This window comes from Amphiprion ocellaris, chromosome 21, assembly GCF_022539595.1.
Source record: "Amphiprion ocellaris isolate individual 3 ecotype Okinawa chromosome 21, ASM2253959v1, whole genome shotgun sequence".
Classification (NCBI taxonomy): Eukaryota; Metazoa; Chordata; class Actinopteri; family Pomacentridae; genus Amphiprion; species Amphiprion ocellaris.
The window spans coordinates 2,714,341-2,731,004 of NC_072786.1; the positions used below are offsets into that span (position 1 = coordinate 2,714,341).

Consider the following 16,664-nt stretch of genomic DNA (forward strand, 5'->3'; position numbering starts at 1 on the left):
AAGTGTGTCCATTTGACCCGCAGGACGACACGAGGGTTAAAGCAAAACGAAAACAGGCTCCTCCACCTGATGACTTTTTAGGAGATAATTATCAGTAACATGTAAATACCTTCTACATTGTTAATATCATCGTTGTGGACATTTTCCAGCTGCGTATTGATGCTCCTGTCGTGTCCTTTAACGTGCATCAGGTGGAGTCTGAGACGGCCGAGTCGGAGCTGAAGCTCAGCGACACCACGAGTCGCCTGGTGCAGCTGGAGAGGGAGGTGGGGCTGCTGAGGCAGAACAACCTGGAGGTGAAGCTGCTGGTGGACAGGGCCGACCACATGACGGAGGAGGCCCTGCAGGACGCAGAGGAGGCCCAGCGGGTCCGTTCACTCAGCCCGACCGTCTGAAAGAGCTGCCGTTTCACTTTGACTTGCTGTCGTGTTAAGGGTTTCTCGTGCTGACTGTGCAGGAGTTTGACGAGGAGCTGAAGGATAAATTGGAGGCGGTGGAGGACGAGGTGGAGGATAAAGGGGAGGCGGTGCTGCAGGCCAGGAGGAGAGCTGATGAGCTGCAGCAGGAGGCCAAAGAGCTGCTGGCCCAGAGCAGCATCAAGCTGCAGAGACTCGGAGGTGAACGTTATCACTACATGTGCCTCATTAACTATGACCTAGGATAACTGTTCATGCTGTCAAAAGTATTACATCAAAGCTAGGAGACTCCCAGAAGTTCACTAAAGCAGCATTTTAACCATCAAGATTCAGCACACACCAAGATTACAATCACATAAATTAAAAGTAGTGAATAAAACCTGTCCAGCATGGCAGGAAAGGCATGTTGTCCGGAAAAAAGTTGGTCGAATTATTCGTTTATCAGATCCAGAAACTGAAAAATCTGACAGAAACGTTGCATTTTGAACTTTGTGACAGAACTAGAACTACTTATCTGTGACCAGATGTTTGATCTGGACACTTCCAAGCTTAAAATTCTGATATCAAAACCCCTTTACTCTAGAGGTCTCATTTGAAATGTGTGCTGCAAGTATGTTACAATCCAACCTCTAGGGGCAGCTGGGTGTAAGAACAATCACCACATGTTATTGGTTTAGTAAAGCAATTTATTGCTCAGTGGCAAATTAACACAGAAGAACAGTGATAATACAAAGAAAAGAGGGCTGGTGGATGCTGCTGAATCAAAGAACCAAGTAAAACCAAACCAAGGCTAACAGAGTTCACAAACTAGCTCAACTTAAAAAAAAACAACAACAACTAAACAAGAAACTCTTTAGCTGAACCAAAGCCCAGTAGCAACTCCCACCACAAGTAACAGAAACTAATGAACAAGTGAATAGTGCACAGAACTAAAATGGTGCCTCTGAACACACATTTAACACACGATATGCAAGACTGAAGTTAGGAATAGCTCCTCACCGAACTAGCAGCCGCTAACAGGAGCTCTAAATGTCTGTAGTCACTCCTTAGTGGCTACAGAACCGACGGACCACACAGGAATCCAAATGAGTCACACAGAGACACCTGGATGAACTGGTCACATCAAATACCGGCCGCCCCGACTGAGAGGCTGGCTGCAGATTTATACCCACGTGTGGTGATTGCTGGGGTGTTTTGGGAGGAGGAGTTGTGGTGGTGGACCAATCCAGCTGCTAGGGAGGTGTGGAGCTCCAGGCTAATCACTGCTCATGAGTTCCAGGTGAGATCTGGAGCTCAGTCTTCAGCCAGCTGGACTCAATCCACTCCACAAACCATCCAGACCAGAAGTTTCCCAACACACCAGAGGCCGTAACAAAACAAAATGTATTATAATGAAGTTCACCCTCGTGTCGTCCTGCGGGTCAAAACTGACCCAGTTTAAAGTCTGAAAATGTGGAAAAAAATATATGTTTTCACAGTGAAACTTCTGATGTCCACATTTCCAACATTTTTGGGAAATCTGTGGAAAAAAAAGAAATGTTAAAAATGTTTCTTAAGAACATTCACATAAAAATCAGCTTTACTGATTACTGGTTGATTTTTATGTGAATGTTCTTAAAGAAAAAATTCAAAGTTTTACTGATAAATATGTAAACATTTTAGATATTTACAAGAATTTTCTTGCCAAATTTGGGGGATTTTTTAAAATAAAACTTTCAAGGGAAACTTTTCAGGAATTATTGGAATTTTCTTCCTGAAGGTTTTGCAAATTTTCAGAAATTTGGGGAATTTTTTTGCTGAATTTTTGGACTTGTTTCAGACAAGGAAACAATATTTTTTGGTGCCTGTAAATGAGGACAACAGGAGGGTTAATGGAAAACTGAGCGAAAACTGAAACTACTTGGAGTTCTTGCTTCAGTATTCATCAACAGTACGTGCATAAATATGACTCTGGCGTCTCTTCCTGCTGTCTGTCTTCAGAGCTGGAGGTTTCCTACGAGGCCAACCAGCGCATCCTGGAGGCCAAAGCTGCAGAGCTGGCTGAGCTGGAGCGAAGCGCCCGCCGCATCCTGGACCAGATCAGCCACAAGGTGACGCTGTACAGCACCTGTCTGTGATGAAGCCTCGCCAAATGTTTCTGCTCCCGTTCATAGCTCATAAAACACTGTAATATATTTGACACTGTCAGTGCCTCAAGGTGTTTTTAACCATAAAAACCAGCTAAAGCTGCCAAAGACCATTAAAGTATTGAAGCAACGAGTCCCAAAGGAGCCACTAAGAGCCAATGTGACCTCGAAACTGAGAATATGTCGAGAATATAAGTTACTAAATCTGTGTTTACCTGTATGACTGCACATATGTGAATGAAATATTAAAGTTTTATACGTATGAGGCCCAAAGATATCACATTTGAATGGTGCTACAGACAAATATTAAAGTTTTATTATAAAATAAAACCGTTTGTTGGTGTTATTTCCTCAGTTATGAGTCACATGCTGCAGATTTTAAATTTTTTGTTTTTAAATATCAGTTGGAATTATAAAAAAAAAGCCCTTCATCTCTTGTAATTATTTGTTTCACAGCACATTTATTGTAATGGGCAAACAGAAATATAATACTGAATACAAAAGTTTTAACAGTTTGCTTCTCCTTCACTGTCTCATGTGTTGTTATAACGGATCTGTGGGTTTCCAGCTGCTTTGCTAGAAGGTCAGTACAACCTCACATTTAAACAAACCATACTTGAGTCAAACGCTGCTCTGTGCTTCCAGATGATTTGGGAGGATTAAAGCTAAGAGAATCCTCCAGCAGTCGCAGATCTGAGGCTGCTGATTCCTTCCTACATGTGTCTGCTGAGGGGAGGACAGACAGACGGAGCAAATTTATCTGCTGTGTTTACAACTGAGTTGTTTACTACATTTATCTGAGGTTATTTCTCCTTTTAATGGTCATTCTTTGCAGTTTCCTTATTAATTTATGTGTCATTTTGGATTTGAGACGATGTCACCGAGTCTCAATAATGTTCTTTTTCACCAGATGGCTGTAGGTCTAATAGATGTAGAAGTAAACCAGGTGAACTCCTGTAGAGGAGATGAAGCTTTTTATGTAACCTTCAATTATAAATTTGGAATGGTTATTAATGTTATGTTTTTAATAGTCAGTGAAACTCAGAAAATAATTAAAATTTAAATGAGTGCTAGTTTATATTTTCTATATTATGATTTAAATGACTCCATACTAAGAAAGCATCAAAACTGTTGCTTTGATTACAAAGGGAAAATGGCTAAAGCTAGCTTTAGCTGGAGATTTACTGCTAACATTACTCAGCTAATCTAGGCTGGTTAGCGTTTAGCAGAACAGAAAATAATCATAATTTAAATTACATGAGCGCTAGTTTAGATTTTATATGATTTAAATAACTCTATACCAAAAAAGCATTAAAACTGTTGCTTTGATTACAGTCAAGGGGGAAGTAGCTAAAGCTAGCTTTAGCTGCGAACATTATTCAGCTAATCTAGGCTAGTTAGCTTCTAGCAGAACTAGTTTGTTTGGTGTTATTTTCCCCACAATTATTAGTTTTACTGATATACAATGAACTCAACACAAGGATGTCAGAGAGTCAAAACTAATATTTCAACTGAAAGAATAGTTTGGGGGTCTAGTGGATACGTTAGCTTCAGCTAGCTAACGCTTAAACTCATAACTCTACTCTGCTAAGCTAAGCTAGTTAGCGTGAGCAGATCCGGTTTGTTTGGTTATTTCAGTTCCGGGGATTATTAAACTTAGATGCTTCCTCCTTTATATGGTGTATCTAGGTCAATATTAGAATTTTATTCCTGTTAAGATGTTAAGGTCATAAAACTGTTTTTTTCTTCATCACAGTACCAGTTAGCTTCAGCTGGTGAAATAGCTTCAGGTAGCTACAACATAAACACACGGTTTCACTACAGGATCCTTGTATCTGTGACTGAAGCTTTCTGATTAGCTAAAGTGCAGTCGGCAGTTTGTGTCCTTTTCAGAAATTACACATTTATAAACAGAGTCTGAGGTCAAAGATTGTGCTCTTTTGTGAATTTATTTGTTAATATAAAGATTTCCCATTGCCAGACAGTACGGCCTCGCTGTAACCATGGCAACAAGTGAACGCTACGTCAGCTTCCTGTTGCCGTCACATGATGGCGATGCTATGATGCTACTGTAGCGTGGTGAGTTGTGAAAGATGCAGAGACTGGATATTCCTTGGAGAAAGGCGGCAGATCTTCGTTTATTGTTAGGCGAACAGAGGCAGTAACTGGTCTGGCATTTGAATGACAACCGCCCAGAGCGTAGGAACCAAAATCAAAAAAACAAACAGGGGAAGGCGCATGCGCACTACAACAACACCCGCTTACACTACTACTGACTTATCGGAACGTATCTGTCAGAAATCATACATTGAAATGAAACACTTGATTAAATTGTGGAGGCGTTTCGCAGTGTAACCGTTTTCCTTCCATCCTTACCTGAATTTTCGGACTTTTCGGCAGCGTCTTCCTTAAACACTTCCTGTGCGGCTGAAATGGTGCCAAAAATAAAAGCCCGTAACATAAAAAAAATACGCCTTCAAAACAAAAGCATCAACGGAACGGCTATTTCAACACTAGCAAAACAAAGCCTTGCAAAAAGTGAACTGATCAACAGTCCTTTATAAGAGTAATTTACACACATGCACATTTCTCTGCACTACTGTGTTTATTTATTCCTTTCCAGCTGTACATTTCTGTATATATTGTGTTACATTTAATTTTATTGCTATTTTCCCCTCCCTGTTCCTTTCTGTAGTTTCTTGATTTTTTATTATTCTCTTCCATATTCCTAGGGTGACACCAACAGCTGAAACCAAACTCCTTGTATGTTGTGTACGTACCACATATGGCCATTAAAGCTGATTCTGATGCTAACACACGCCTGTGCTCAGTGCAAGGTCATTTTTAAATATTAAATGGACACATTCTATAGTGCTGTGATTTCATCAATAATCATAATAAAATATGCTGCATTTCTGACGATGCCATATGGAGGAATGAGCAGCCTGGCAGGAGGACTGTGCTCTGAGTGCTTTTCTCATGTTAGTGGTGTTTGTTGTTGCAGAGCCAAGGACTAAACTATTAACATATTTAACTGTATTATTCATTCTGAATGTTTAAAAATCCTGCAAACGTCTTCTAACAAGATAAAGACCATAAAACATATGAAGCTTGAATGAAAACGACAAACTGCAAACATGAACAGAGAACATATTTTATTCGAACTATTTAGCATTCAGAAGAATATTTGTTCTCGTTAAAATAGATTATCCTCCATGAAATAAAAGCAGACACGATACTACAGCACAGGCTGAACTCAAACTGCATGGACAACAGACAAAATGGAAACTCTGCAGCTGTTCATCACGAGGTTTGTCAAATGACCGCCTGTACTCTGTTTCTATCATTCCTGTAAGGAGATAACAGATCTCAGAATCTGAGACCATCCAGACGATAAAGTCCACGGGACTGTTTCCTTCAAGTCACTCTGGGAAAGTGTGAAACTGATGTTGTGTCACTGTGTAGCACTTCAAACAGCACACCGATAGCAGCATTCTCTGTGTTTTACTAGACAGATACGGTGTTTTAAAGGCCAACATGAACACTGATGAGAATGTAAAGCTGCAGATTTTCTTACATTTAAAAGCGTAAACGAATCTCTTGTTCAAACTTGGATTCTTTTGGGCAAAAACCAGAATCAAAAGCTGAATTCTGAACATCATGGAACAACTGAAATCAAATGGTTGAACATCAGCAGCTTGATAAGGCAAAGTGAGGCAGGTTTAACTCACAACACGCAGGAATGATCTGGTTTTAAACATCTGGTGTAAAAATAAACGGTCAGAGGAACCTTCACGTATGAAGTTCTAAACACTGACCCCGTGTGCAGCTTTAAGCTCCATTTAAAGTGCCTCTAGTCTGTAACTGCGGGGTGCAGGGTGGTGTTCAGTTTCTGCTGCGGGGCTTATGAGGAGCTGCAGCTCCTTCCATGGGGGCTGAGCTGGGAACAGACAGCAGCTGTCCGGCATGCATTCTCTCGTTGACGCGCAGCTGGCAGCCGTCCTGCAGCATCCGCAGAGCGATCCTGGCGATGTTGCATGAATCGTCCAGACCGGAGTGAGGACGGCCTTCGTACTTGAGGCCGAGCTTCTCCAGCATCGTGCTCAGCTTCGTCTGGGTGCGAGGAACCTGGAGGAAGGAGGGAGACAAAACATGAAGACATTCGATTAGCAGAAAGATCACGGGTGTAGCTGGAGGCAGGAACGACGGCTGCACTGCCACTGAAATTTCAATCTATTCATCGACCTGAAGTGGATCCACTATTTATCTGACCCATTATTGGGCCTGATGTGATTTTGTTTACAGTCATTTTCTGCATGCCTGAGTGCTAATGAATGTTCTCATCTTTGAGAGCTGCAGTGTTGCTACGCTTCAACGGCAGGAGTAATAAGTCACATGACACAGAATCAAAACAGGGAACCATTCATAAACAAGAAAACCACTGAGAGCACAGTCCTCCTCCAAGGCTGCTCAGTCGTATGATTTCTGACAGATGAAATCTTTAAACAAACAATCTGTGGTCTGTGGATTAGTAGTCGGATCACAATCATGTGATCATCAGCAGGCAGCTGATGTAGTGTTCACTTGTTGTCATGGTTACAGTGATGCTGTGCTGCCATCTTTCAATGATACAGAAATCTTTAACAAATCCATGGATCCAGACTATAAGCTGCATCACTGCCAGAATCTACTCACTTGGTCCTTGTGTCATTTCTGACCTTCCCTGAGAATTTTATCCAAACCTGTTAGTCTGTTTTTGAGTAATGTTGCTGACAGACAGACAGACAGACAGACAGACAGACAGACAGACACAGACAGACACAGACAGACAGACAGACACAGACAGACACAGACAGACAGACAGACACAGACAGACAGACAGACAGACACAGACAGACAGACAGACAGACAGACAGACAGACAGACAGACACAGACAGACAGACAGACAGACAGACAGACAGACAGACAGACAGACAGACAGACAGACAGACAGACAGACAGACAGACAGACAGACAGACAGACAGACAGAGCTCGTCACATAACTCTGTTGTTCCTTGGCAGAGTAAAAATATTGCACCACAGCACTAACAGTGACTAATAGTCAAAAACTCCTCATGATACGTTGTTATTTAACAGAGAACTGATTCTACTTGTAAATCTGAATTGAAACTTTCAGATATTCATGAGTTGTAAAGCTGGAGAACAAACCTTGTAGAAGTTTCCATACGACTTCCTGATGTTGATCCACTTCTTGGCAAACTGAGGATATCTGATGCGGCTGATCCGACACTGGATGTTGAGGAACTTGCTCATGTCCCACGCCCTGCAGGAGATATTTAACATGAAGTGGCATTATGGGATGGAGAAAAGACACTAAATGTGCAGCAGAGTTGGACTAAAACTTACCCATCAGTCAGAATGGCGTATTTGTATTTGGTTCCGAGTTCCCGCTCCTGAAGCCAGACTACGACCCGCTGAAGGACTGCAGGGAAAGGCTCTGCTTCATCGACCATTTTCTACAGTAAAAAAGCACATTATTAATGGAAGCAAAGAACTTCTACTGAAACAGTTCAGATGGCTGAAGCTCGACCAACCTGAGTTATCCCCGTTAACTTCACACAGAAGTCTGAAAGCTGCGGGTTCACTTCTGGTTTCACGTATTCCTGAAAGGTGTCCACCTGAAAATAAGGAAAACATTCAAGACGGGAACGCGCCAAATAACAAAAGTAAATCTATAAAAGAATAAGAAAATATAAAGACAAATAAATAAAATAAAAATAAATAATGTGGTAATATAAAGCAATATTGATAAAAATATGAATCCATGAAATCAAAGGTTAATAAAAGTAGAAAAATAAAGACAAAAACAATAAGAAAAACAATAAGCAATGTGTTTATAAATAAAATTTAAAAATAAATGTGACAATTTTAAGTAAAAAAAATGAATGAAAAGGCTAAAAAAAAAGAGAAATATAAAGACAAATAAATAAAAGAAGAAAAACAAGAAGAAATGTGCTTAGAAATAAAATAAATAATGCTTCTATATAAAGCACTATTAATAAAAAAATGAATCCATAAAAGAAAAGGCAAATAAAAAGAGAAATATAAAAATAAAAAAATGAAATAATTTAAAAAATAAGAAGAAACATGCTTAGAAATAAAATTAAAAATAAATAATGTAGCAACATAAAGCAATTTCAATAAAAAAAAATTAAAAGACTAATAAAAGTAGAAATATAAAGACAAATAAAGTAAGAAAAAAAAGAAGAAATGTGCTTATAAATAAAATAAACAATAAATAATGTTGCTATATAAAACAATATTAATCAAAAAATGAAAAGGCTAATAAAAGCAGAACTATAAAGACAGAAAAATAAAATAATAAAAAAAATGCGTTTATGAAAATAAATAAGCAATGTTGCTATATAAAGAAATATTAATACAAAATAATTGATCCATAAAAGAAAAAGCTAATAAAAGTAGAAATATATTTTCTACATTTGTCTAAAGACAAATACAAAAAACTATCTAAAAAAATAAAAAGAAATGTGCTTATAACTAAAATAAAAAATAAATTATGTGGCAATATAAAGCAATATTAATAAAAAAGCAGAATAATAAGGTGATAAAAAGTAGAAATATAAAGACAGAGATAATAAAAAATTAAGAAGAATAAAAAAAATAATGTTGCTGTATGAAGCAATATTAATCAAAAAATTAATCCATAAAAGAAAACACTAATAAAAATATATAAAATAATAAAGCAAATAAAACAATTTTAAAAAAGAAGAAATGTGCTTAGTATTATTATTTTATTTATTTGTATTTATGTTGCTACTTCTATTAGCCTTTTCTTTTATGGATTCCTTGTTTGATTAATATCTCTTTATATAGCAACAGTTTTTCTTTTTCATTTTATTAATTTGTCTTTATATTTCCACTTTTATTTGCTTATTCTTTTATAGATTTATTTTTGTAAATACTTTACTGCTGATAAAAACAACCCCGTCTTAAACCCAAACTCCACTCACGATCTCTAAGGTGTGGGTGTTGATGAGGACCATGGGGAACTCGATGATCTCATGGAGGAAGTCGGAGGGATTATCTTCCTCACATGTGGCCTCAAAGTCGACCACACAGATGTAGTCGTAGTAGGTGTCGGTGGGACCTCCCTCTGCTGCCGTCTGCATCAGCTTCTGCTTCTTATAGTGGCTCTTCAGCCTCTTCTTCATCACATCCTTCACTCCTCTTCACACAGAAAAGAGGATGCAAACTTTTGAAGAAGCTTTCCATACCAGCAGTCCAGACATTTGTGAGCTTAAGTTGAATTTTTATGCAGGTAACTCTGCAGTCCAAACTAATACTCACCTCGTGTCGAGCTTCAGCTCCGCTAATTTGAGCCGAAGCTCCTCCTTGGACATGCGGTTGATGTGTCCGTTGGCCAGAGCGATCTCTTTGTACACTGGATGACTGAAGTCGCTGTTGGACTGAGACGGGGAACCCTGAGGAGCAGATTCTTCAGGAGGACACAATCTGCTGCAAGGCTTGTCCTGAAGAGGAATTCATTATGAAGTTTAGTCAAATATAACATAAAGAACATTAAGCAGTTATTCTGTACCAGGACTTAATGTCTCAGTTAATGTCAGTTAAATTTAGCAAGGTGTCGCTGCATCAGTTACTGAGCTAACAATAAAGTGAAGCTCTCTGAACTTCCATTTGGTAATCTAGATTTTTACGAAACTTTTTCTTCTCTGTGTGAAAGCGTCTGCATTCCTTATAACTAAAAATCCATCAACATAAACTCAACACAACACCAAGCACTGTGCCACTAGTATGGCAAATACATTCACTGGAAAGCAGGTACAGTTTACATTATATCACAAGGGCTGAACTATATGCAAAAAATATACTGAGCATAGTAATTATTTTGATCCAATATAACTAATAAAGCTGCTCCTTTATTTCAAGTGAAACTGATCACCTGAACTGCTCAACCTGTATATTTAAGATAACTTATGTACTTTATACTACTACTTTTCAAGGCAACCTCTGAACTATTGCCTGCTGCGATGATGAATTTGTGATGTACAGTGCAAATAAATCATAAAAACTGAATTCAAACATGCACAAATTTTAGGGTTTTAAATACAAGAAACTTGATTGTGTTTAGTTTAAATATAAGATGATGCTGAACATGACAGATATTAAGATCCTTCTGCACATTTAGGCATGCTAATTTGAAGACTCTAGAGGAACACTTGGATGAAGCTTCTGTAAATCTTTCATGTCTTTGCAGTAAAAGTAATCATAAACGTCTGAACACATTTTCTGAGTCGTTGAAGAGATTCAGTGGGAGATTAATAGAAATAGTTGTTGCTGAAATCCAAATTAAACTGCTCCTCTGATTTATAAGTAAACTTCACCCAGTTTTAAAGCTAAACCAGACACATTATTCAATTTAATTTGCAGTAAACAGCCAGTTGAATGTAATTACGTGTCAGAAAAGTAAACAAAGCGTTGAAGCTAAATGAAGCTAAGTGAAGCTAACTGCTCACACCAACCTTCTCCTCTTCTTTTGCATTAGACATCTTTACGTTGACGTCCTCGACCTGAATATTCTCCTTGTGCTCATCCATTTAATTAAAGTCAGTTCAGAAACTGTTTTTTTAAAACAACGTAAATTAATGAAACTATCTCTGACTGTTAGCTCCGGGTGCTAACGGCAGCTAACAGGCTGGACGACATTCCTGCGCGGCTCCTCGACGTCTGAAGCGGCTCCGTCCGACGTTAATCTGAGACTTTAATGCTGTATATTTCAAATAAATCACTAACAGGACGTTTATAATTAAACGTCTGTCGTTAATCTCCGCAGACGCATTAAAGTGGTCTTTTTTTTCTCAGGTGGACAGTTATGACTCCTTCCGGTTTGCGCCAAAACAACTCAGTGCTCATCAGCGCCCCCTGACGCTGCGGAGGAGAATCAGTCAGACACAAATAATACATAGACTGTATAATAAAGATTTATTATTATTATTATTATTATTATTATTATTATTATTATTATTATTATTTATTTTTTAATGATTATCATTAGATTAGTACTTTAGTAAGTATCGTTATTTTAGTAATTTTTTATTGTTATTACTATTTTTTCATTATTATTATATTAGTATTTTATTTATTATTATTATTATTATTATTATTATTATTTATTATTTACAATACAATACAATACAATACAATCACTTTATTAATCCCCGAAGGGAAATTCAATATTTATTGTTATTACTATTTTTTCATTATTATCATTTTAGTATTTTATTTATCATCATTATTTGAGTTACTTATTACTATTCTTTATTTTTTCATTATTATTACATTAGTATTTTATTCCTTATTATTATTTTAGCTATTATTATTTATTGTTACTATTTTTTCATTATTATTATTATATTAGTATTTGATTTATTATTATTTCAGTTATTATTGTTATTTGTTTTCATTATTATATTAATTATATTAGTATTTTATCCATTATTACCATTTTAATTATTATTCATTATTACTATTTATTATTATTATTATTATTATTATTATTATTATTATTATTATTATTATTATTATTATTATTATTATTATTATTATTATTATACTAGTATTTTATTTATTATTATTTTAGTTATTTATCAGTATTGCTATTTATTTTTTCCATTACTATTATATTAGTATTTTACTTGTTATTATTTTATTATTCTACACTACAGTCCATGTTTGAAAACTGTAGTTCCTTCTGATTGCCTGCTGTATTTTTTCATCTGTATAGTACAGATATTTGTAAATAAAGCATAATATCATAATCATTGTTATGATTATGATTATTATTGTTATTGATGTTATTATTGCAGCAGTTACATAAAATAATGCATTTGAGCTGAGATTAGTAATACAAATACAAATAATAACAATAATAATTATTATTATTACTATTGTTGTTAACAATAAAAAAAATTCATCAACTTCTGTCTCTGTCAAGATGTACTTAAAATATGGAGTGTGTGCAATTTATTAACCTAGCTCACAGTATATTTAATATCACAGCTGTCTTACAGTTGTTACAGTGGATGTATTTTGTATGCAGTGCTCCTATCTGACCGCTAGGTGTCGCCCTCGTCTCTGTTTAATGACATGTAGCCTTCATTTAGTCCATCAGACCTGAACATGTGTTGATCAGATGCAGATGTTGAACCTGACCTGGTGTGTGGGTGAGAGTCTTCCTGAGGCAGATGAGCTGCTGCAGAAACAGAGTGAAGGCAAAGAGAGGAAACAGCGTCTGAATAATGAATATGAGGCCAGCAGCAGTGGATGAAAATTTAAAATGTCCATCACTGTAGAGGAGAGAGTGTTCGATGGTTCGTTCTCTCAGACTATCAAATCAAAATGCCTTTCTGAACGAAGTGTGATAAAACCTCACTGACTTTAAGTTGAAGTTTCAAGAAGCTAATTCTTGCCAGACTCCTGCAGTTACTGGGAGTTAAACCCTGTAATACTCAAATATATTAAAAAAAAATAGAATAAAACAAAACAACACAAAAAAATCTATGTATATATAAACCAAAATACGGAATAAAATTATCAAAAAAAACTAAAAAAATTCTCTCTCTCTCTCTATGTACATATACATACATATATGTAAAGAAAATACGTTTTTTTAAAGTTATAATATATGTACACATGTATAAAAAAATAAATAAAATTGCATATATAATTTTTTTAGTAAAATATATACAAAAACATATCTAAAAAATCTATAAAATATAATACATATTTGCTTGTTTTTTTTATACTTGGGTTTTTATATATATATGTATGTATATATATATATATATACATATATATATATATATATAAATTAAACACATAAACATGCATCTAAAAATTCTATAAAAATATATGTATTTGCTTGTTTTTTCTTGGGTTTATATATATATATATATATAAAATCCAAAAATAATAATTTTAAAAGATAATAATAGTGTGTTTTTCAGGGTTAATGTGATTTTTGTGGCTCAATAAAACTGTGGATTGGGAAGCAGCCATGAATCCAAACAGAACTCCTACATCTCATCAGACTCTGACGTCTTTTTCAGGTTCTAGAAAGAACATTTAGTGGTTTCTGTACCACAGCAGCCAGTTTATGTCTGAATTCCTTCTGATGCCAGTGGAACGTTTGATCTCATCCTGAAGTTTGTTCTTATTATGGAGGAGATGTCAGCAGTGAAAGGAATCCTCTTAAAAAAAAAAAAACAAAGATTTATTTTCTCATTTGAAAAAAAAAACCAAAGTTATGGAAAACCATAACGAGAAACTAAAGCACATCAATGAGACAGATTTGAAAACGTACAACATGGACGTACAGCTTTCTCCTGACAGAAATAGAGTTTGAGCCGAGATTAAACTTTAAAAATCTCCATATTTGGCTTTTTTTCACACAGTAGAAGAAACAAGCTGCATTGAAAAGGCATCGGTCCCACAGTGATCCGGGTCGGGCAGCACGGAGCTACATGGTTCCGTTCCCTCGGTCCAGTCTGTGATGCTGTGTTCAGGGCACGTGGGAAAAACAGCCGCTAGCATAGAGATGTTCCCGCTCATGGTAATTTCCAAATCACCTGAACTAAACTAGAGGCCTTAAATGTCACAGCAGAGGCGAAGCAGTTAAAAGCTGTAATCAGTTCTCTTTGCATTAAAATGTGTTTGAACAGGTGAGAATCCTGTTTCGTTTTTTGTTTTTTTCCTTTTACCCTCTGCAACCCCTACCCAGATCCCAACATGTCCTTTTTCTTTTTTCCTCAAGAAAGGTGCGCGCAGCACTGCGCAGCAGCCGGAGCTGTCATTGGCAGGGCAGCTCAAATGAATTTTCCTTGTATATGAAAGTGTGCAATGACCAATAAAGATTGATTGATATTCCCATGGGCCTTGAACGCAGCACAACATCAAAGGCTTCAGTTCATTTGTTCTGGTCACCTCGTAAAAAGGCAGCTCCACAAAATCAGAATCTTTACTGACTTAAAAGTCTCTCTTTGCTTCTCTTCCTCCTCTAAAAGTTTCCTTCTCCACAGTTCACGCTGCCAGCTGCTCCATGCTAAAGCTGAGTGAAGACAGTGAAGCAAAATACAAGTTTTCCTTTGAGAAGCACAACAGATTTTACACGACATAAAAAAATAATAAACAAAATATCAAATTTAACAAGACAGGAGGCAGTTCAGAAGCTTTCCTGGAAAGGAACGGGTTTGACATTTTGGGAAATATGTTTTGCCTGTTTAATATTAAGCAACAATCAGCAGGCAGCTAGCTTAGCTTAGCTCCAATACTGGAATCCTGCTAACGTAATCCAGCCAACAGCACTGCTAACACTCACAGATTTAAACACTTGTTTTATCAGTTACTCATTTAACAGTGTGGAAAATCACTAAATGTCATTTTTAGGTTTTGTTTTTGATTTGATGAGACATTAAATCAATGATGGAACCATAAAACAGGTCACAACGCAGCGTCACTTTTAATGGTTCAAATGTTGCTCATGTACAATCTCCTGACCATATTTATTCTATTTTATTTCATTTTATTTACATCCCACACTGAACATATCTTGCCTGTTTTGCACGTCATTTTTAATATAGTCTTGTTTCATATGTACATTTGATTAATTTTTTTAACCACGTAAGACCCAATTATAGAAAAAAGATTCACAAAAAAATTGCAAAATTTTATTTTTATATATATATATATATATATATATATATATATATATATATATATATATATAGCAAAAATCATATAAGTTTTTTGCTCATTTTTTCTATATTTGGGTCTCTATATATATTTGTGTGTGTGTGTATATATATATATATATATATATATATATATATATATACATATATATATATATCTCACCATCTAGTCACAGCTATTTCTATTTCTGGCCCCATGTATGATGACATTAAAGCTGTTCTATTCCATTCATCTGTCTTTATATACAGTCAGTGCTGTAAATCCCATGAACACGCAATTAATTTTGTCATAAGGATCAATGAAAGAAATACTGAATCCAAGTGACTCAAAGATTTCTACTTTCTGCTCGTTAGGGAGCTTTAGAGGCACATTTTATCCTCCTACTTCCTACTTCAGGCTAAGCTAACGTCTGCAGGCTCCAGCTTCATATTTAACATTCAGACAAGAACGTTTCCCAAAGAGTCAAACTCCTTTAGGACACACGGTACAGACCAGCAGGCGGACATGAAAACACAGAATTACTCATTCACACATGTTAAAACGACACAAGAAAAAACATCCCATAAATACAGAACGGTAGAGTACAGACAGTACAAATCAACCTTCAGGTGGACGTTGTGTTTGTTACAGCCGGCTGGTGAAAAGGAGGCAAACTGTGTGGTGGAACTGCTCTCATGACGGCCACTTTGTTTAGAGGTGAGTACAGCTGACAGGAAACAGGAAGTGTGTGTGTTTATATCAGTGTGTTGCTGTGAGTCTCCTGGAATCTGAACAATCCGTCTGGTTGATTGTTTACTGGTGTAGTGACTCAGGGTTATGGCGGCGCTGTGCCACGTTTTAATGTTGGTTTATATCAGCTCATATCTGTGCGTAGTTAATGTGGAGGTGCATTCTGGGTAAAGCTCTCCACACGTGTCCATGGATTCTCTTTACTGTGGGTTCATCTGACAGCAGGGCTGGTGTAAGGCTACATGTAAACTCCTTCCTGTGTTCTCAGGGTTTGGATAAAGTCTCCGTCTTAATGTGGGAGCAGCAATCGTTCCACAGCGCACTGCAGATGTTCCCAGTTCTTCCAGAGCAGCGCCAGCAGAGACACGCCCACGCAGGTGAGCGCCAAGTGGAGGCGGCTACGCAGAAGCGGCGCGGTGAACTTGGCCGCCGTGGAAACGCACACCAGGATGACGGTGACGATGGCCAGCATGATGTTGATGCACTTCCCCAGCAGCACTTTGGCGTCGGTGTTCTCCAGCTGAACCGTCTGTTGCTGCTGCTGCTGCAGCTCCAGCTTCGAAACGCGAGTCTGACACGACTCCAGAACCTCCTGAACACAC

General features: G+C 37.0%; 3 protein-coding genes across 5 annotated transcripts in view; 1 reads left to right on the forward strand and 2 right to left on the reverse strand.

The window, feature by feature from the left end:
* The window catches only part of lamb1b (laminin, beta 1b), a 41,950-nt gene extending 39,078 nt beyond the window's left edge, over positions 1-2,872 (forward strand). The window contains 3 exon segments of the mRNA XM_023293584.3: positions 192-368; positions 458-617; positions 2,397-2,872. Of these exon segments, the coding sequence (XP_023149352.2) occupies positions 192-368; positions 458-617; positions 2,397-2,533 (474 nt within the window). The 3' untranslated portion in view covers positions 2,534-2,872.
* Positions 2,873-5,680: 2,808 nt separating this feature from the next.
* eri1 (exoribonuclease 1) lies at positions 5,681-11,469 on the reverse strand. Its single transcript, XM_055006535.1, has 7 exons — positions 11,106-11,469; positions 9,913-10,094; positions 9,576-9,792; positions 8,139-8,222; positions 7,951-8,060; positions 7,753-7,867; positions 5,681-6,670 (listed from the first exon to the last, which is right to left on the reverse strand). The coding sequence occupies exons 1-7, from the start codon at positions 11,178-11,180 to the stop codon at positions 6,428-6,430; spliced, it is 1,026 nt and encodes a 341-aa protein (XP_054862510.1). The 5' UTR covers positions 11,181-11,469; the 3' UTR covers positions 5,681-6,427.
* A 3,966-nt stretch (positions 11,470-15,435) lies between these two features.
* tmcc3 (transmembrane and coiled-coil domain family 3) overlaps positions 15,436-16,664 on the reverse strand; it is a 61,583-nt gene continuing 60,354 nt past the window's right edge. Inside the window, exon 5 of one of the 3 annotated variants that reach the window (XM_055006741.1) lies at positions 15,436-16,654. In XM_055006741.1, the coding sequence (XP_054862716.1) occupies positions 16,352-16,654 (303 nt within the window). In that variant the 3' untranslated portion in view covers positions 15,436-16,351. The remainder of the gene's footprint in view (positions 16,655-16,664) is intronic. The other 2 variants (XM_055006742.1, XM_055006743.1) reach the window with 2 other exon arrangements.

What these genes read in the sequence shown, in the direction of transcription:
- eri1 (XM_055006535.1), bottom strand. Translation starts at nt 11,180, where the DNA reads ATGGATGAGCACAAGGAGAATATTCAGGTCGAGGACGTCAACGTAAAG. An exon ending in ACACCCACACCTTAGAGATC is followed by an intron (nt 8,223 to 9,575) that starts GTGAGTGGAGTT and finishes CCTTATTTTCAG; the next exon opens with GTGGACACCTTTCAGGAATA. An exon ending in CGTATGGAAACTTCTACAAG is followed by an intron (nt 6,671 to 7,752) that starts GTTTGTTCTCCA and finishes TCCTTCCTCCAG; the next exon opens with GTTCCTCGCACCCAGACGAA.